This window comes from Corvus kubaryi, unplaced genomic scaffold (genome assembly GCF_017639235.1).
Source record: "Corvus kubaryi isolate FWS band 111438036 unplaced genomic scaffold, C.kubaryi_AGA036_p1.0 69, whole genome shotgun sequence".
In the NCBI taxonomy this organism is placed as follows: domain Eukaryota; kingdom Metazoa; phylum Chordata; class Aves; order Passeriformes; family Corvidae; genus Corvus; species Corvus kubaryi.
Genome location: NW_024582057.1, coordinates 8,490,628 through 8,510,786, shown reverse-complemented (window position 1 = coordinate 8,510,786; position 20,159 = coordinate 8,490,628). Strand labels below are relative to the sequence as shown.

Sequence of the window (20,159 nt, the reverse complement as noted above, 5' to 3'; positions counted from 1 at the left end):
ACCAGATCCCCAGCTTCAGGGCTCTGCTGCCATGTCCATGGACCTGGAAACCAACAGCCAAAGGGGAACCTCCCTATTTTCCCTTTTTCTGCTACCTGTGGCTTATATTGCAGACATTTCCGTAAACAAAAATCCTTACCTTTTGACCTTTCTCTGCACTTTTGGCTTAGAACAGAGTTCCCCATAGACAGCCAGCAGCACTGCCCAGGCTCACAGTGCAGAACCACACACATTAGATTTGTCCCACTACTGAAAGCAACACATACGCACCAAGTTGGTAGGGAAATAGAACTTTATTCCAAGACGTGAGCTGAAGCAATGAGCATATGAAGCAACAACCACTAGAAAAAAAGTGAAAAACACATCAAATATTTGTATTGTACCAGTTAAGTCTGAACACAGAAGTCCCTTTCAGTAAAATGTATGTGCAGGACAAAAGCACAGGCAAAGCTCAGAAGGTCACCTAGAGCATTGCTTTTAATGTCTAAGAAAGAGGTCTCCCCTACAAAAATCTTTAAGCCAGGAAAAAAAATCTTTCAAGTAACAAAGTAGAACTGATCTGTTCATTCTGCTTGGCACTGTGGAGAAGGAGGGGGATAATATATCCCAAAAGAGGATGCATCTTTAAGATGTATAAATTCAAAGTCCCTAGAACACAAGTCTGCTGCCAGACCAAGTACCGTTTTCTCTTCCTCATTTAGGAAGTCAAGTGAAGTATGTCTGCTAAGTACAGGGGGATCACGTTCTAGAGTGAAAGCTGCTAAGATCACATGGTCTGCCTGCCAGCAAGGAAATTTCATTGACACACACACCCACCAGACCTCTCCTCTTGGTCTTTTTAACAGCACCCTATCACTGAAAGCTACAAACTGCATCAAATTCTACAAACATTCAAACAACTATTTCCTTGACTGTCTTAGTACAGGAGGCCAAATGCTGCTCTCCTTGAGCTCTCCCTTCACATTCATTTCAGTACCACTGGAACAAAGCTGTGAGTGCACACAAACAGCAGAGTTGGCTCTGTATAAGTCAGAGGTGGTGGTTATTTTAAGCTGGCTCATGCATGTGGCATCAAAAAAAGGGGCAGTGGGACCATTCCTGTGCTATTTGCAAGGTCTGCCAACTTCATTCTAATGCATACATACATACACACACACATACATATATATGTATGTATAATGCATACATAGTAGCTTACAATTACAAGAAAAATGCAATTTATTTATAAACCTGTTCTTTGGGACTCTAGAATTTTAGTGGTTAATCCACTAAATTCACAGGTAATATGAGTTGAACGGTCACTTTTCTTAACACAGTACCATAAATGCATCACTTTAAAACTGCTATCATGGAGGCTAATCCAATAACAACAACGGCAGCAAAAGAATTAATTGTCAAGACAAATGTCAGTCAGGCATTAAAAAAATATGTCTCTGAAGAATTGCATTGTTTTCAAAAAATACACTGAAATATTCTATACAAGAATATAGGCATCACACTTACGAATCTAAATTTATAACCACTTACATGTATTAGCTATTCTCAATAAACCATCTACATTTGCTACCCACCTACAGTAGCTACAGTTTCAAATTGGGAACACCACAAATTTATGTACTTTCCCTGAGATCAGTAATCCAAAATAAATAGCCCTGCAAAGGTAACAGTGTAAACTCTGGATTTAAGTCTTCGGTAAGGATCAGTCCTCAAAAGCCGAGGAGAACATAAAGCAAACGTAAACACAGCAATCATTTTGTCAGTTTTGAGTTATTCTCAGCAACAGTGGAACCCTATGTGAGACGTAGCATCCAAATGTTGAAGACCCGTCACTTTTATTGTACAATACAGTTGTTCTAGTTGTTCACTTTCCTATCATTGAAACCCTGAACACATCCAGCTGGGACTGTGGATCTCCAAATCGTGACCCAGATCTGCTCTTCCACTCTCCACAATCTTTACAGTGCCTTTAAAACCACTCTTTCTGAGGGTCTTACTCTTGAATAGAGGAATGGCGAATAGATCTGTGATAATCCTCTGGACTAGGCACAAGTTCTGGTAAATCATAGCCTCTCAGCAGATGTCCACTGTTTTGTTGAGCAAAGTAATACAGCTGCCTGGCAAACATGGGTTCAACCTTAAGAACAGACAAAATGTTAATCAGACATGTGACAAAACTTCACACTCCTTATCTTAGTTATTTACGGTGGTTCTAAGTTAAGACCAAGACAGGACAAAACAGTTCTGCTTACCAGAATGGGAACACAATTTCAGCAGTCTCACTAATCTCTGTTTTAAGCTAGGTCTTGCCTAGCCTAGCATAGCTCTCCTGCCAAGTGCCTCCCACTCCTTACCTTCACTGCCTTCATTTAAAAGGGACTGTAGTAGTGACACAAATGATGTATCAAAAATTGCAGTCCCTTAGCCAGCCCCAGGATGTGAGCAATGCCCACAGGACACAGATGTCCACAGCCACTCGAGGTGTTTAAACACATACTGAACACACCAAGAGTCTTGTCTGCATTGCAAAGCACATTGAGGACTTAACTTGAAATGTTGGAGCCCTTGGGTAAGCTGAGATACGTTGCCAAATGACTGTGTCTGAAGTTAGATTTCAACCTAACATCAAGGTTACTCTTGTTTCTGTTCATTCAAGCTCTGATGAGGAATTTGATCAACCACCAAGTGGGATTTGTATGAGTTAACAATGCCTTCACTTCTGTCTCTTCAGAAACCACCACTCCCTCTCAGGGCTTTGGGCTCTGACTGTAAATATTTGAGCTGTACACTGAGAACAAACACCTGAAGCTCTCCTTACTCTCAGTGGAGGACAGGCTGGATGACACTTGTCCACAATCCTCTCCTGCTGGTCAGCCAATCCCTCCATATTAAAAGACACAGGCACTGTTTTGGAGGAGATGGTGGAGATGGGAAGGCAGTGGGACAGCTGAGCCAGGCAGCTTCCAGTGCATAACTCTTTGGTGGGATGGTAGAGTCCCACCAGCCCACAAGTCAGGACAGATCAAGAAGATGAGGAGATTGAGCAGTTGGTAAAGGGGAAGCAAAGCTCTGGAAAGACCAGGAGGTACAGGCTCACAGAGAAGATACCAGGACAGGAGATGGATAGGGTACTGAAGAGAGGATGCTAGGAAGGAGGGACGGAAAGCTGCAAAGCCAAAACAGGAATGGAAAAGAGTTGAAGGAGAGTCAGGAAGGGGCAGCTATCTCTAACTAGTCATTACACAGCTCAGGATGGATTTGTGAGCTTCTCAACTTCCACCCCAGAGACCTGCTAGGCAGCAGTGTGGCAGCATGAAAGCTACACAGCTGAGGAGAGGCCACAGCTTAGGGCAAAAGTCTGACTTGGGACCTGTGCTGCTACTGAAGGGGCTTTCAAAAAATTTTAAAGAGACACCAGTTTTCTTATCAAGGATGCAGTGAGCTAAGCCCTGCCACTAATGTGTGAATTACCACCTGTCTTGTGGTTTTATGGACCAATAGAGCCAATTCAGAAAGTACCTGGTCTCAGTCTCTGTCATCACCCTCTCTCAGAGAGCATCCCGAAACAGCAGCTTTGAGTGTGTGTGAACTGTGGTCAGTCAGCCCGTGAGCCTGACAGCTACTGAGCCCTGAAGCTGCACAGGCAGCCCCTGTGTCCCGTTAAGGGCTGAGGTCCTGGAAATGCAGGCTGGGATTCTGGAGCCCCTGCAGGTGCAGTGGGTGTAAAAGCACCGCATCCTGCACCAGCCAGGCAGTCCAAGGAGCTGCACATCTGGGCTGGTGATAACAACACGGCCCTGCAGTTCCCGGCACATTTCAGCTTTAGGGTTTGATGGGATTTGCAACAGATCACAAATGACACACTCTGTAGAGAGGGAAAATCAGGTGCTCTGCCCTACTGAGGGCTACCAGTCCTTGGCAGATCTGGGGATTAAACCCTGTTCTGGAAAGTGCTGCACTTTCAACAGTTTGTTACCTCCCTCATAATACACATGAGGTACAAAAGCCTGACTGGCAGATTCATATCTGCCAAAGAGTGTGCTTGTTTTAGGTAAGGCAGAAATCCTACTTACATGGGCTGTAATTAGTTTCCTCTGCCTCTGTGGATCTGGAAATTCCTCCCCAAAGCACAGGGCGACCTGGTATCTTGGCAGTGGACGTCCATGATGAGCAAAGGCTTGCAGCTCTGGGAAGAGAGAAAGTACCGTGCTGTGGAATAATCATGGACGACAGGCAAGCACCACACAGCTACTCACTTCCTCCCAGCTCCAGCATGGGAGAGAAAAACAGAATGGCAAAAGGACAAGAAATTATGGGCTGAGATAAAGACAGTTTAATGGTAAAAAGAAAAAAACAAAGAAGACAAAACAAAGAAAAACAAGTACTGGAAAAAGCAATCACTCATGACCAGCTGACCTACACACAGCCAGTGCCCAAGCAACAGCAACCTCTGGCAAATTCCCCCAAGCCCTCTTTTACTGCAGAACACAAGGTCATATGGAATGGAATATCCCTCAGCTGGGGTTGGCTGCCCTGGCTGTGCTCCTTCCCAGACTCTTGGTCACCCCAGACTGTGGCCTGTGAGGGCAGAGTGAGACACGGAGAAAGCCTTGGCATTGTGCTTGCACTGTTCAACATCAGCTAAATTGTCCCTGTGTTATCAGCACTGTTTAGGTCACAGATCCAAACCATAGCACCACATGGACCACTATGAAGAAAATTAACCCTGCCCCAGTCAAAACCAGTATAGGCCAGTAAGATAGACTTTGTGGACGACCCTGGAGCACAGTGAGAGAAGACAAAGTAACTCCAGGGGATGATGAGTGAGGTCAGGAAAAAGACAAGAGGTAAGCACAAGACACTGAGTTCGGAGACTTTCCCTCGGGTCAGGGGGAACTAGTTACAACACTGCAATTTTTCTGTTTGCTTTGTCTCACAATTAATTTCATATGCACAAACCAACATGTCTCTCAGTACTACTGTGGGACCCCGCCAGCAGAGCCCCTGGAGCAGACACTAGTGGTAACTGGGAACCATCCAAGCAGACACAGAAGAGCAGCACTGAAACCAATGGCTTGGTAGCGGCCAGAGACACAAAGCACTGACAGGCACAAAGTTTAGCCACCAGCCATTGTCATCACTGTGCCTGGTGCAGGACACTGAGGTAAGGAAAGGGGAAGGGCTGCACTTCAGCCATGTACTGAGCCAGCAAAAGAGCCTTTTGTGTCTTCTGTGCTCCTGCACCCTCTTCACTAACCCACAGCCTTGTGCAAAGTGAAATGGTCAAATTATATTATTATTCTAATAGTCAGTGTCCCCTGTGAAAGGTAGCAGGGCAGGCATTTATAAGGTACTTCCACTCAAACCAAAATCTCCAGTGCTGTGGACCAAATGTTGTGGTTTAGACACTGCATTTCCATCCTGAAAAGAGAACATTCCATCTAACATATCCTTGCTAAAGTCTGTGTTAAGTGCCGTATTTTTACACAGCTGATTGATAAAGATATCATTTTCATTTATAACCCTGTTCATGCTTTCTGAAAAAAGCTGAAATTAATATTAAAGCCAATGTGTTATAATGGAGCACCCTCCCTGCTAGAGAGGGAAAGGAGAGCCTTTGAACTTGACATGACAAATGCATGTTTTCCCAAAATACACCCCTGCCATTCCTACTCTAACTGCAAGCTGTTCAGACCAAGGTGGATTCAGTGGCTACCACAACAGCATCCCAACGCTTGCTTGGACTACCAGTTTTACTGAGAGGGTCAGTTACACAAGTAGAACAATGGGCATCTCACTTAAAACATGGAGTAAAGCATAGCTTTCCCCAAAGTCTCCCTAAAAACCCTTGAAGAGTGCCATGAGCTCTCTGGGAATAAGGCAAGAAAGAAGAGATGTTTTCCATGGGACCCTGCTTCCCTCTGTGCTGGTACAGGACAGGGAAGGATGATCCACCCAAGCCCAATCCAACCACACTGATAATGTGCAACTTCTTTCAACTTCCTCTTTCCCTTGTTTTACTTCGCCTCAGCAATTCTCCAAGTCCTGAATACCTGTGGGAGTGCCCATAGCACAGACCTGGAGAAGAAAGCCCTTTCTTTCCCACCACCAGGGTAATCATGGCTTGAGGTCAGCCCAGCGCTTCTCCAAAACCTTCCACTTGCTCTGTCTTCCTTTCCAGGCCCAAGTGCATCCTCCAACACCAAAGGGCTCCCCATGTGCCTCCCCAAACCTTTCCCATCTCCTGATACTCTGGCTCCAGCTGCCACTCCTTCTGTCCCACCAACCATTCTCTGGCTGCCACCCTCAAACTTCAAGTCTCTGTCCTCCTACTCTCCAGCCAGCCCAATTTACAACATTTACAATGCATTTATCTCTCTCCACAGAGACCATTCCCCTGATTTCTGATTTATTGCCCCATTTTAGCTTTCTCAGCAGCAGAGGCTTCTCAGCACAGGCCCCGATGCTCCAGTGCAGTTTTCATTGCAGGGTTCAGCTCCTCAGTGGTTTCCCAAGAGTTGTGGCTGGTCCATAGCAGTTCTGCATCTGTCCCTTTCTCTGCTGTTCAAGATTCCCTCTCCTGGCAGAGATCTCCTGCCTCTCTACCCAGAGGAGCCCCAGTTTCCCAGTGTAGGGGAATCCCTGAGCTTGCTTGCAGGCTGGGACCTCAGCACATTCAATTAATGTGCAGAGGTGACAGGCCCACGGCAAGTCACTTACAAACTTCACTGAGCATCATCACATGCAAAAACTCACTTTGCACACGCCACAGACTGTGACTGCAACCACACACGGGTTTGCACAGGCACTGGTGCATAAGTAATTTAGGAGGGGTGAAAAATAACTATTGCTTGAGCTTATCTTTGGGGTTAGGTGTCTAAAAAGAGATGTCCTGTCAACCATTTGGAAGAACCCAGAGCACACCTAAAAAACCACCCAAGAAAAGGGAAAGGGATTTCCAAAACCATCACTGGGCGCAGAATTATACATCTTTAAATTAGCATGTGATTGAAGCACAAGCCAACACCCTGACCTCAAATTCCCCTTTCTAACTGTCAATTCTCACATCTATATAAGATTTCTCTCTTTAAATACATTTTTTCTTGACTGTTTCTCTAGGAGAGTACATCAACCTTGGAATATAAAGTATGCTAAAGCTGCTGATTTGGATTTAGTTTGATGGGTTTTTTTTAAATTTTGCAAGGCATTATTCCCCTGAGAGTGTCATGCCAGTGTTGATGCCCAGTTCTAGTAAGAAAACACACCAAATCATAGCCACTTAGTTCACCTCTAAGCGATGCCAGAAATATCAAAGAAGAGCCAATGTCTATTCCTGCTGCCCAAGCTGTCCTCTGGAACAATGACTATCTCCCACCAGTTCCTCTGGGTGGACAGCTCTCCTCTCTCTAACTGTTCAGGTGTGCTGGGAAGTGGGGTTGAGGCTTTGTCCCTTCCCTTCATGGGCTAGAAGGGGAAGGCACTGTCCTAAAGCACTCCCCTGCTCCTTCTGCACTGCCTTGTGCAAAATGAGACCTTCCCAGAGAGCTCTGGTGAGGTACGCACCTCCTTGCTCAGAATATTAGGCACTCTTGAAATTCCAGAGCTTGTGAAATCCTTTTCAATTCCCAGATATCTTTTAGACACTGGCACAGTCTGAAAAGAAGGCTTGCTACTGAAATTTTTATACTCTGGGCAAGACCTCAGGCTTTTTTTGGGTCAAGCTGAGAGGAGCACGAGTGCAGACCACAGACCTATCCAGGACTTAAGACTAGCAAATCCAAGATCAGCATCCACTTTTCTATGTCAATTTATGGAGAAATTATTTTGCTAGGTTCCTCTTTATGCTTCGTATAGAAATGTGGGGGGTTGGGTGTCACCAGCTGAGCCTCAGTTCACTCCTGCTGGTCTGTGCAGGGGCACTGAATGTGCAGAGAGTACAGAAATTTATAGGATTACTCAGGATTCAAGTACTCCTTGGCTGCATTTGCCCAGAAATATCGAAGGGCAATTCTCACTGTAATTCATAAAGTAGCATGAAAAGAGCACTCCCATAGAGCTGATGTGGACAGTGACCACAGGGTGACATTTCCAAAACAGTATCAAAGCCATGGTGGGAATTACCTGCTAAAAACTGCTGAGTATCGAAGAGCTTGCATGTTTGGTCCCGCTCCAGCTTGTTGGGCCGGTCACTGCAGAGTGCCAGAGGCCCGTCCCAGTAGATCCTGCTTTGGCAAAGTCTCTTAGCATAGAGGCCATCGGGTGCCATCCATAGAATTACTCCTCGTTCCAGGTGGTTCAGCAGTTTTTCTATGTTCTTCCTCTGGCCATTATCCTCTGGATAAGGGAAGATAACTTGGTCCAGGCTGCTGACTTCGTAGCTTTGGCCATGGGATATCCTACAGCCTTCAGGACTGGAAGTTGTCACCTCCTTCACCAGTATTTCACGGTAATATAAGCAGATGTGGAGTCGACAGTCTACAAGGAGAAACAAACAAACAAACAAAAAACAATCACTGTGATGCACTAGCATGGATGTTTTATGTTTCAGATCTGTGCTAAGGCCAAGAGACAAGTTTGCATGAGATTTCTGATCCCAATGGTCAGCACCACCCAGAAGCTCATATTAGTAAAAAATATAAAAACATATAAAACAATATAAATACTAAAATTTTTGGGGCACAGTACCATTAATGCTCTCTTATCTTATTGAAAGGGCTACTGATGCATGGGAATTTGGTAGGAACTAGAATCCCACAAACTTCACATTTCCATTTAAAAGGAAAAATCTGCACACAAGAAGTTGATATTGGTCACATTTTCCAAGTTCACGTCACAATTAAACCCACCGGCTCAGTGCACTTCCTCAGATTTAATAAGGAAGTAGCTGTGTTTCCCCCCAGACTTTGCATAGAAAAGGCTTCTGCACAGGGGACCTGCAAACTTGCACTCAGCTGCCTGGAGAGAAGTGACTGCTGGCTCCAGCTCCAACAGGGCTGTACCCAAAATCCCCTGCCTTGCTTTCAAATGGCCATTTGGTCAACTTGGCTGACTCCTACGAATTCACACAGCACTGAATATATATATATATATATATATATATAAAATATATACATGTGTGTACAATATATGTTCACATATACACAAAGGCACACACATCTACACACACACTGACCCTGATTCAGGAGAGCAATCCCACTTAAGAAACCCACCAAGTATCACATTACAGGTCTATCCATTATTTTTGTGAAAAGCACATTCCCACACCTTTTCCCAGAGTTACTTAGAAAGTTCCCCAGCATCCAGACATCTGCAAACCTGGCTGAAATAACTTCCCTTTCCTTTCCTGAATGTTTTTTTTTTTTTCCACCAGGAATAACAAAGCAGAGCAAAGCCAGATGGCACCAGCAGGAGCACTACAAGGTACCCATTTAGGCTCCTCCTAAATGAAAACCTAAGCCTTAAGTCACAGATACTCCTAATTTGCCTTGGGAAGGCCTGATTTGGTGTCTCACCAGAGCACTTCAGCACTAATACCATGCGCCAGTGAAGCACTTCCATTAACTTTAACCACCTCCATCCCTTGGAGCTGGGGCTGGAAGTGCTTAAGTATCCTGGAAAACAGAGACTTAAAACCATACACCAAATTCATTCATTAAAGAGGTTACTTTTATTTTTTTGCTTCTTTTTTTCCTTTCATTTGAAAGGAGGGATGGTGCCTGGGCAAGTCAGAAGTGGGAGTCTCTTTTCAAGCTCCCCAGGAAGCCTGGGGGGTTACGGACCTTACCTGACAGAGCGAGGGCTTCACCAGACCTTATGCTTGGCTCAATCGGGATGCCAGGAGTCTGGGACTCAGGAGGAGCACAAGCATAAAAGGTTCCTGTCACCTGACAACCTGTTTTCACAAACAAAAGTCAGTGACAGCAGCCTAAATCCTAAGAGAAAAGCTAGGGCAGAGATCACAGCAATGAAAAAGCGAGTTTTCCTGGGCCCCAACAGGAACTCTCTCTCTCTTTCCCCCTCTTCTTAAAAAGGTCTTATTTCCAAATTCCTCCAGGCAGGCCAACTCTACCAGTCACTCCAGATGTTACCTGGACTGTATTTTTCTTTGGGTCTGCATGAAATAGTCCCTTTGCACTTCAATATTCCCCCTAGTCCTTTTCCTTACCTAACATGTTATTCCATTAGAGAAATAATTCACATTTTTAACTAGACTACAGTGCTCTTAAAAGTCACCAGCATAAAACAATTTGTTTTTACAAGAAATTTTACTAATGACGGGTGTAACAATAAAGCTGGGCCTAACACTGTTTAAATGTAGGTAAATAAAAATTCGTGGCAGGAGATTATTAGGGTTTTATTAGCAGAACTACTATTAAACTGTTCCAACAGATGCCTTTCAGTAAGTGGATTATACCACGGGCAATTGATGTTTTCCTCTGTTTCTTAATGCCAATAAAAGCCTTTGGAGGATGATGCAAGTGACTTGCAGACAAGCACGCGTTACCTTTCCCAGTGGCAGAACTCACCACAATCAGGAGCTGGAGCAATGCGGATAAAAAACACCCTCAATCTCTTGACACATTTTAGAGCCCAGTGAGAAACCCAGTATCAACCACTAACAACTGCCTACAAATTCAGCCAAGTATCCAAATGTGTTTAACTGCTGCAGAGGATGTACTTCAGGGCAGAGCTCATTCTGCTTGCAACCTTGATTTTTTTATTAGCAAATAACTCAACTAAAAGCAAAGCATTCTGCCTAATAATTCCAAAATACTGCCAGCAAAAGTTGCAGTGCAATGAGCATTTACTTTTTAGCAGATCCAAAGATTTCTCTGCATCAAAACCAGTAGAGAGCTGTCCTCTGAAAATACAGCATCTCTTCTTTGGAGTCCTTTCTCACTTCCCATCCTTTCCTGCCCTACTGAACCAGCTGCTTCTCCTCACAAAGCAAATGCCTGCATCCCCAGGTGAGCTATCCTGCAAGGGTCGACAGGACACAGTTCCCTTTCTCTTATGTTTTATTCCCTGAAGGCTTCAGCACTGCTGATTTTCACAATTTGGGCTTTTTCTTATGGATGCAGATATTGGAAAGCCATGATTATGTTAGGCTCTGGTACTGTGAGATCTTTGGGGAAGGAAACATCCCTTTATTCTGTTTCTGCTGTACCAGCCCCAAGAGAGTCTCAATCCATGACAAGCTGTCCCACTTCCACAGCACTAAAATAAAGTAGTAATTCCAGCTTTCTTCTAGGGAGAATAATGCCAGTCTAACCCACAAGGCTGGAGGGAAAACCTCACTGGTGTGTACCTCAAAAAGTCCAAAATCAGAGAGAAAAGCTAAAGTTCCCATTTGGGGTTTTTGTGAGGGTTGGTTGCCTTCTTTATTGCTCAGGGCTTTTGAGACAGCTGAGGACTTTTGGGGGCTAATTTCTATCAATTCAGAGGACTGTACAGCCCACACACCACACATTCAGTGGCAGTGAATGCAAAAGCCAGGACAAAGGTGGCTGTCTTTGAAGGGAACCCAGCACTCCTCTCCATCCACATCTGTTAATTCCAGTCAAAGCCACAAATAATAAACCTGGAACCTGAGGATCCTCCAGGTGGCCAGCCTCAGCAAGCAGCCCTAGACAGGGGCATCTTACCGTTTTCACAGCCGGGCCCTTGCCAGTGATGACCGCGAGCGGCGAAGGGGACGCTGGCGCACTGGTAGGGAATGTCAGGATGCGGCTGCTCCGGGGCAAACTCCCTCCAGTTCCGTTCATGGGGCACCATGTAGTTCGGTACCTATTCAATTTAACGAGGTATTCTTTTAGTAGGCAGCTGTCAAAACTAATGCTGTGCATTGCATCAGCTTTCTCATCTCAGCTCCTTGATTCTCCCTGCCAAAGCCCATGGAGGTCTGAGCCCAGGCTACACGGATGGCACTCCGCCACCACCACCAATGAGGCTTTCAAATGAGTTTCTCACCACTGGTGTAAACAATAAGTGGAGTGGAATAACAAAAGGCAGTCAAAGCACTGCTGCTAAATGTCTGCTTGAAAGAGCAAGGCTTCATTGGATGCTTGCATTCTGGCATCAACAGAATGGCAGTGCACTAGGAACTGTCGTCCAACAGAAAAGAGCTATTACCCTGGGATAAACAACACCAAGGGAAATCAACTGCCCTGTGGCCTCATCTGACATTAGAAAAGTTGCTTCTCAATTTCTCACTTTTCATAATGAAGTTTCTTCACAGAGAGAACCTGAGAGCCCCACCAGCAAGGACAGACAGCACAGAGCGCAGAAATTGTCCTGCTCAGTGTAGAGGCACCAAGAGAAACACTCAACTAATGCCATACCTGGGATGGTAGTGCAGTGTAAGGAGATGTTATTGGAAAGGGATGGTTCATCATTAATGGTTGCTCCTCCATGTTGATCTGTTTTGCACCTGTGTTCACCAGAGGGATGAAAATAAATGTCAACCACATCTTAAGGAAATCTGCAATCGGCACATTAAAGATAAATCCATACAACCTGCTGTTGAACAGAGAGAAGACCAAAATGCCTTCCAGAGCCCAGTTGGGACTGGATTCCCTGGCCCCCCTCGCAGTCAGCTCCGGGAAGCAGTCTGTCCCGCAGTGCCCAGCCTAGTGCACAGTGATGCCAAGCCTTTGCCTCCCACAGGCCCTGCCTGGCACCAGGGACTCCTTGGAGAACAGGCACTGCCCTGCCCCTGCCCTGGAGGCTGCAGGCTGGGCATCCCTCACTCCCAGCTCCTCCCCCTCAAGGCAGTTACCTACTGTCTGCCTCAAAATTGCTCTTCCCTGTATTCCCAACCTAGATCCAGCATGTAATTTTTTTTTTTTTTTTTTTTTTGCCTGTCCCTTGAGCCGCCTGCTTGGCTCTCACTACACAGAACTGGCAGAGAGGCTCCAGCTAAAAGAGCAATTCCTCCAGTGATGTGCAGGCGCCTGTCTGCATCTTCCTGCAAGTGCTCCCTTTCAATGCTCCGACTCAAACGCCAGCGGTCCTCCCACAGACACAGCCTCTCTAGCCATCAGAACAAGCTGCACTTGAGCCCTCATTTTTGTCCCTTAAAAGACTTAAAAAGCCTGCAGGGCCATTCCAGAAAAGCACACTTCAGTCCTCATATGCTTGCAATGAGCCATATTCACATTCTGTTACACAGGGAATTTAAGATGCTTTACCTTTTTTGGCTCCTTCTGGCACTATTCTGTACACTTTATAGGGATCTGAGATGTCCAGCTGGCTTCTCTCCACCAGTTCTTCAAAGTCATTGCTCTTGTTCAAAGCACACCTTAATCTTGTCTTCCAGGTAGGGGGATCTGGTTTATCAATGCCCTCTCTGAACTTTCCTTTAAAAAGAGCCCAAGCCTGGAAACATTTCAGATAATCAAAAGAGCAGGAAAATGGGGGGAAAAAAAAAAAGAAAGAAAAAAAAAAAGAATCAACTACAAGGCACAATGCTTGAAACAGCATATGTGTGTGTGCTTACATGTGCATGAACTGTGCATGAATTTACTCCCTACAGGTTTAGGCTAAAAAAAAGCAGCATGGTAAGGTATCAAAAACAGTTTAGAGGGCATAAGAAAGGGGAATGAGTGTGGAAACAGATGTGCTGCAGTCCCAAAAGCATTTCAGTCCACGCAGAGAAGCGTGGAAGGGTGGGCTGTCCCTCAAACACAGGGACACCAGGCCACAGCCAGCGCTACCAGCCAGGCAGCGTCCAGCAGCAGCCAACCAGCAGAACCAGCCTGCAGAGGCAGGTGGCAAGGATGGGATGGTGAGGGGCATCCCTCCTGCCCTGCCAGTGTTCCGCAATCCCAAGCCCAGGCTGAGCCTTACCTTGAAGAGGGCAGCATCCTCCTCCCGGTTGTAGTCCTGCTTGCCAGCATGCTTCCAGGGGATGCGGAAGATGCTCTTCTCGTCATTCTCCCACACCAGCCCAGGGTACTTGCCGCTGTCTATCTGGTCAATCAGCCACTGGCGGAGTTTCCCATTGCCACAGCTCACCGAGTTCATCCCGCACTCGCCCGGCTCCAAGTTCATGCCACTTGTGTCAGAGGTTGGGCAGGGAGTTTTGGGGTGCCCCACCAAGCTGACCTCTCTGCACACGTCCAAGCACCGGCTCTCTGGGAGGCTGTGGGGGAGGGGGAAATGGGCAGGATGTGGGGAGAGGAAAACCCGCAGGTCAAGCGCTGGGCAAAGTACACACCAGTGGTGCCCGGTCCCTGATGCCACACACACCACACCAAACAGCAGCCACGGCATGTAGGGGGCCCTGGGGGCCCCGGGAAACACGGTACAGAGCCTCAGGAAACTGGGCACAGCCCCCCACAGCCCTCCCCAGGCACTGCCTGTGCTGCAGACTTTGACAGACTTCCCCCTGTCCCGACACTCTTTTGCATGAACATACATCAGTCGTTAAAATTTTTATTGCAAGTAACTTAAGGCACAACTCCCTTGTCCTGCTGAGAGTTCAACTGGGGGTTTACTTTTCAACCAAAAGAGGAAAGTTGCATTAAAATGTATTTGCATATGATCGTGCACATATGTGATATCAGACACACGCACACGATTCCGAGGGCTTCACATGCAGTTATGACTTATATGGCATCTATCTGTAACATCACACTAGTTTCCACAAGCTCACTTCAGCAAGGCACACTTGAACACATGATGTCCTATACATATCTACCCCTCCAACTGCTCCCAGCACACACACATAGCAACGCTCAAATCTATATGTTGCATATACCTAAAAGTGGAAAGACAGCAACCCACAGAGCCTGGCATAAGGGCACTTATGTCCCCAGGGACGTGGGAGCTTGCAGCCCACCACGCAGAGCCCTATAGCTGCACGCAGAGGTGCAGGCGTTCACAGAGAGCGGCGTGGCTCTGCAGGGATGGGCGCCCACTGGGAAGGTGCAAACGCCAGGACACCGGCACCAGTGATGGGGACGTGGCCTCAGGTTTGTCTCACCAATCTGAAAAATGCTTGAATGCCCGAAATCTTAGTTTCGTGGGTTCCCACTTCACTCCCTCCCCCTATTACATCTAGCAAAATAAAGTGATTCCTCACCCGGGAATCTTTGCCCCTACCCACGAGGAGTCTTCCCAAGCCCCTTGCCAGACAGGTGCACACTACTGTGGGCAGATGGGCAGCACCGCTCCGCACCTCTTACACCCCTCCGCAGGGGCAGCATTGCCCCGGACACCAAACCCGGTCCTCCAGCATCTCCCTTGCACATGGGCGCGTCTGCGGGGAGAAGGGTTCGAGACCACGGCTACCCAGCACGGAGCCCGCAGGAGTCTCTGCGAAGACCCCAAAAAAGTCACTTTCCCCCCTTTCACTGTGCATGAAGCGGATCCCTTCCACACATTCCTGCGACCCTCCCGAGGGTCGCGGGAACCGGCCGGGCTGGGGGCCGGTGCACGCCGTCACCTCAGGAGCAGGTAACGGGCGGGTATTATTTTTTTGCTTTAAATTAAGGAAAAAATAGAATAAGGGGGGGAAATAAAAAAAAAAAAAAAAAGAAGAAAACCAAAAGGCAAAGCTCTCGCTCAGGTGCCGACAGCCACAGGAGAAGCCCCGACTGGGGGAAGCCGAGACGCCCGCACCGCCCACCCCGCCTCCCTGCCCGGCCCGCGGGTGCTGCGGCGGGAGCGCTGTGCCCGGGCTGGGGGTCCCGGGCGGCTCGGCCGCCCCCCGCTTACCTCTGTCACAGCGCTGGGAGCGGGCAGGGGCCGCCGGTGCCGGGCGGCTGCTGAGACCGGGCGCAGGGCGACTGGGCCGGTGGCACCGGGAAGTTTCTTTATATGATGGAGGGCGTCGTGCCGGGCGGGGGAAGGCGGGCCCGGAGGTGGAGCCGGTGGAGGGGAGCGGGGACTTGGCGAGTTGGAAAACATCTGAGGCAGTGACACATACCGCTGCTGGTAAACACGGTGCGGGCGGGAGGGCGTGCAGATCGGCGCCCTCTCCGCGTCCCCGCTGGGTAGGGTTTTTTTTAATCTCTACAGACAGACGGACATACATAAATAGCCCGGGGAAACTCCTACCAGTGAGAGCCGGGCGGCTTTTACTGTAAAGACCCAGCTCGCTACACCCACCAGAAACGTCCTAGACGGCGCCGGCCGGGCCCCCGAGATGCTCGGGGAGACGCGGGGGCATCCGCCCACCCACCCACGCCTTGCCCGGGGTCGGTACCCCCTGCCGGCACCCTCTGCGACCCAACCCCACTTTGCCCGGGGCACAGCCGGGATCGCGGAGTGGCATGAGACAGACACCCGCCTCCTTTCCCCCCTGGGCTCGGGCTCTACCCGTCCAGCCCACACCGTGTTTTGCAGCCCGAAAGGTGTGAAGTGGGAGACAAGGTAGGGGGGCAGCAGCGGCGCCGGTCCCGCAGGCAGCGAGCCCCGACGGGGCGGCAGCAGCGGGATCAGGGCCAGCCGCCAGCTCCGGCCGGGAGCGACTCCCGCCCCGCTGAGCCCAGGGGATGCTGCCTCCGCAAAGCCCATCGTGAAGCACCAGGCTGGAACCCACTCTCTCGCCTGCCTTCAGAGCCTCCTGCCCTAGCGTGGTGGGAGCTGGTGGATGAATGAGCAAGCTCCCGGCTTGCATGAAAGTCTCTCTTGCCGCTTTTCGGGTTTCAAGCACGTGTTTCGTGCCGCGGCACTGGTGGTGTTGTTCTGTTCTAACGTCCCCAGCGCACCTCCATCCACATCCTCTCCGCTGCAACGTCTCAGGTCGCAGAATCTGTCACCGCGCTGCGCCGGCAGGCCGCCGGCAAGCCGGGCACACGCACGGTGTAGGATATTAATTGCAAATCTTCAACGCCATCTTCTGAAATTTAAATGTAATTATCACCACGTTTGGAGGAAGAAGTGAGAAGTGCAGGCGTCTTCAGGTACTGGGTTTGCAAAACACCATCCATCCTCTAAAAAAAGCATTGGCAGGGCCAGTACAAAATCCTTTCAGTCATGAGCCAAGGTACCTTTGAAACACTGGAATATATCTTTGAGATGGGAGGTGACTGCTACCATAAATCAAGACAAGTAACCACAGCTTTACCAAAAGGCATCTGAAAGACTTTCTAAAAATCCAATTTCAATTTGCAGGATTAAGACTGTGTGGTATTCAGGGTGCCAGCTGTAATTTGACTAAGTATAAAACCATCTTGAAATATATCACTGTAAAAGGAACACTTCTCGTGTCTTCTCCTTTGTGGTTCTTAAACCAGCAAATTCTGGGCCAGGGTGAAACATGCAGATTGGATCCATACTAGGTCAAACCCTTCAGGAGAAAAATAAAAACCTTCTTTCTCAAATGCTGGAGAATATTTTTTTTAAAAAAGTTGCTCTTGCCCAAAGAAATCCATGTATAGATGGAGAGGTAGATAAGTTGCATATTAAGAGAAGATAAAGTCAATCATGAAATCCCCAGAGAGTACATATGTAGGAAATTACCTGGCTGAGTGGTTGGTTGCTTTGTGCAGCAAGAACTCTATTACAAAACTATCTCCAGTTGCCTAAATGTTAGAGGAGATGATTAAAGCCAGACCCCTACATGCACACTCGGCCTTTGCAAATCAGTCTTCTCATGAGTAAAACATTCTAATCTCATTAGCTTTGCTGACTTAGTTACTCAGGGTTTCTGGACATCAACCATTTCCATTTAAGATGGCAAAAATATGTAGGACCACCATTTTGGTCTGCAAAGTAGAAAGCTCTGATCAAGAACACGGCTGTGGTGTCCCCATTAAATGCTGCATCGCTGGGTGCTTTTTGCATATCCTAAGACACAACTCCTCCCCAGCCAGCCTTGCTAGTGATACAAACACTCCAGCAGCTCACAGCCTGTTCATCCATTTCTGGCATTTTCCACACCACTGCAAGTGCCTGACTCTTCAAACCTCACCCAAAAGCCCTGCTGCCTTCATGGAAGTTTTCTGAGTTAATGACTGAAGTCCTCTTGTGAAAATGCTCTTGCTGCTGTTTAACCACGGCAGTCACCGCCGGGCCCCCTGCTTTTCACACTCTTAAGGTCACACTGACTAAAGGCATGCCAGGAAAAGTGACTGTTTCTTCTCAACAGTCGCTCACAAGCCCTCAACGCACAGAGAGATGGCTTCTGCTTTCACCAAACCCCTCTGAAGTCCCAGCTGACTCACCTGGGAATTGCACACAAGGTACAAAGGCAAAGAGAGACAGATGTCACCTCAAAACAGCTGCCAAGGGCTCTCTGAAGTGCGTCCCTACAGAAAGGGGCAGTGCTGAGCCACAGGGCACACATATTAAATGCTCTTGCACCCAGGAGTTCACTCCTCCTTTTCTTCAGAAACGTTTTTCCTTCCTCTCTGGGTACAAAGGGTCTCCTGTCTCCCTAAAATACCACTGAGTGAACTCAGTCCCTAAGCCAGGGGGACCTGTTAGAGATATGCCAGAGGCAGTATGTCTGGCAGCAGAGACCTTTTGAGGACTGTGGCTTGTTCAGGGGCCCTCTCTGCACTGGAGACCATGAAATCCCCTCAGGCATCAGCACAGGGGGAGTTCCGCGGTGCAGAAGAGGAACCTACAGAGGGGAGTGAGGGGCACCCACTCCCTGGCACTGCTCCGCCCCGGGGTGGGAGGACTGCCCTGGCTGCCATGGCATCACATCTGCCTGTGGCTCTGCTGGGAGTTTGCTCGTGGGGGCAGGTCCCGGTGCTCCGTAAAGGTCTGGCCCTCTGCACTCTGGCTGCAGCCCAGAGCAGACCCAGGTGAGCAGGAGCGTGGCAGCAAGTGAGCTCCTTCCCCAGCTCTCCTCTCGAGTGAAGACCCTGACCAGGGCTCTTCAGGAACCCAGCAAAGCTTGGTGCTGAAGCCCTTGGCAAATGACACTGGTAAATACATTTTCAGAAGTGCATTAAACCCCTAAAAATAGTTTTGAAAAGCCCGCAGCTACCTGTCTACACCTTTAGCTGTCCCAAAACCCCTTTCCTGAGATGGAGGTTGCTGGCACAGGTTTCTACCACAGGGTCTTCTTCCCTTAGAAGTCCTTGCAAATCCACAGTTGCAAGTCCCTGTGGAAGGATGTCCCCCGCTACCCAAAGCAGCAGCACAACTCAGACCCCAAACAGGGGCACTATTAAAGCCTCCCAACACCACACTTCAGTCAACAGCTCTGAGGCATGGGGTTGAATTCGAAAGTCATTTATACATCAGAAAGACCTGTGCAGATGTAATTGACTGAATTCAGAGACACTGTGGAAATTTGGGGCAGATTTCTGACTACATTGATTTATTTCAGCAAAGCACTTGCTCTATAAGCAGCCTGACATGATTCACAAGAAACAATTTTAAGCATCTTCTATCGTAGCGACTTCAACTTCTGATGTCATAAGAACTGCCTTCTCATTTTGGAAGGGTATTTGCAGTTCCTCCATTTAAAATAGTGACTCCTAAAACAGTATTAGCCAGTCATATATTTCCATAATACTAATTGCAGAGACATTTTAAATACTAGAAATAAAGCAAACCAGTGAGCATAGCTATGTCTTTTAAGCAGAAGAGTCTCACAGCCCAGTTGACATTATTTTAGGTGGATTTGGTGGATGTTTTGTTTTCTTTTCTTGTACGTCCCCTCTGCTTCATAGCTAAGAATATTTCAAACTAACTCTCATTAAGCTGTCTACATGCCTCTGTACATCAGCCTGTGCACAGGACTGAAAGAGCTCCTCTCCACATGTCCTCACTCCTGAGATATTATAGAATCACGAGCTCAGGTTGGAAAAGCCCTTTAAAATCAGCAAGTGCAACCTTGTTAACCTAGCACTGGCCAAGTCCACCGCAATATAAGACAATACATTAACCGCAAAATCTATTTTTTTGAAAAATCTGAAAATTAACATCACATAAACCAAAAATGCTATTCTGTGGCTTTTCTTTGAAGAGAAAAAGTTGGCCAGCACATCCAACCAGTGTGGCACACAAGCAGCATGGTGACCTTCCCCAGTGCCCAGTTGTCAGGCCAGGAGCTTGAAACCCTGGGTTGACACCTTCACCTCTGAAAACCAACAGCAAAATTTTTATGGACTTCCATCTCCTCAAGGAAGAAGGCTCCTTGCCTCCTAGTTGAACAGCCTACCTGTCTCCCCAAAGCATTTCAAACTATGCTATTC

The 20,159-nt window shown here is 47.7% G+C and overlaps 1 protein-coding gene across 1 annotated transcript; it reads right to left on the bottom strand.

Annotated features, from left to right (window-relative positions):
- Positions 1-276: 276 nt before the first annotated feature.
- IRF4 (interferon regulatory factor 4) lies at positions 277-16,152 on the bottom strand. The gene is made up of 9 exons (XM_042049160.1): positions 15,718-16,152; positions 13,846-14,140; positions 13,188-13,374; positions 12,339-12,427; positions 11,643-11,784; positions 9,782-9,889; positions 8,119-8,472; positions 4,071-4,183; positions 277-2,134 (listed from the first exon to the last, which is right to left on the bottom strand). The coding sequence occupies exons 2-9, from the start codon at positions 14,047-14,049 to the stop codon at positions 1,991-1,993; spliced, it is 1,341 nt and encodes a 446-aa protein (XP_041905094.1). The 5' UTR covers positions 14,050-14,140; positions 15,718-16,152; the 3' UTR covers positions 277-1,990.
- Between the last annotated feature and the right edge of the window lie 4,007 nt (positions 16,153-20,159).

What these genes read in the sequence shown, in the direction of transcription:
- IRF4 (XM_042049160.1), bottom strand. Translation starts at nt 14,049, where the DNA reads ATGAACTTGGAGCCGGGCGAGTGCGGGATGAACTCGGTGAGCTGTGGC. An exon ending in GCCAGAAGGAGCCAAAAAAG is followed by an intron (nt 12,428 to 13,187) that starts GTAAAGCATCTT and finishes TGGTGAACACAG; the next exon opens with GTGCAAAACAGATCAACATG. An exon ending in GGAAACTAATTACAGCCCAT is followed by an intron (nt 2,135 to 4,070) that starts GTAAGTAGGATT and finishes TCTGTTCTTAAG; the next exon opens with GTTGAACCCATGTTTGCCAG.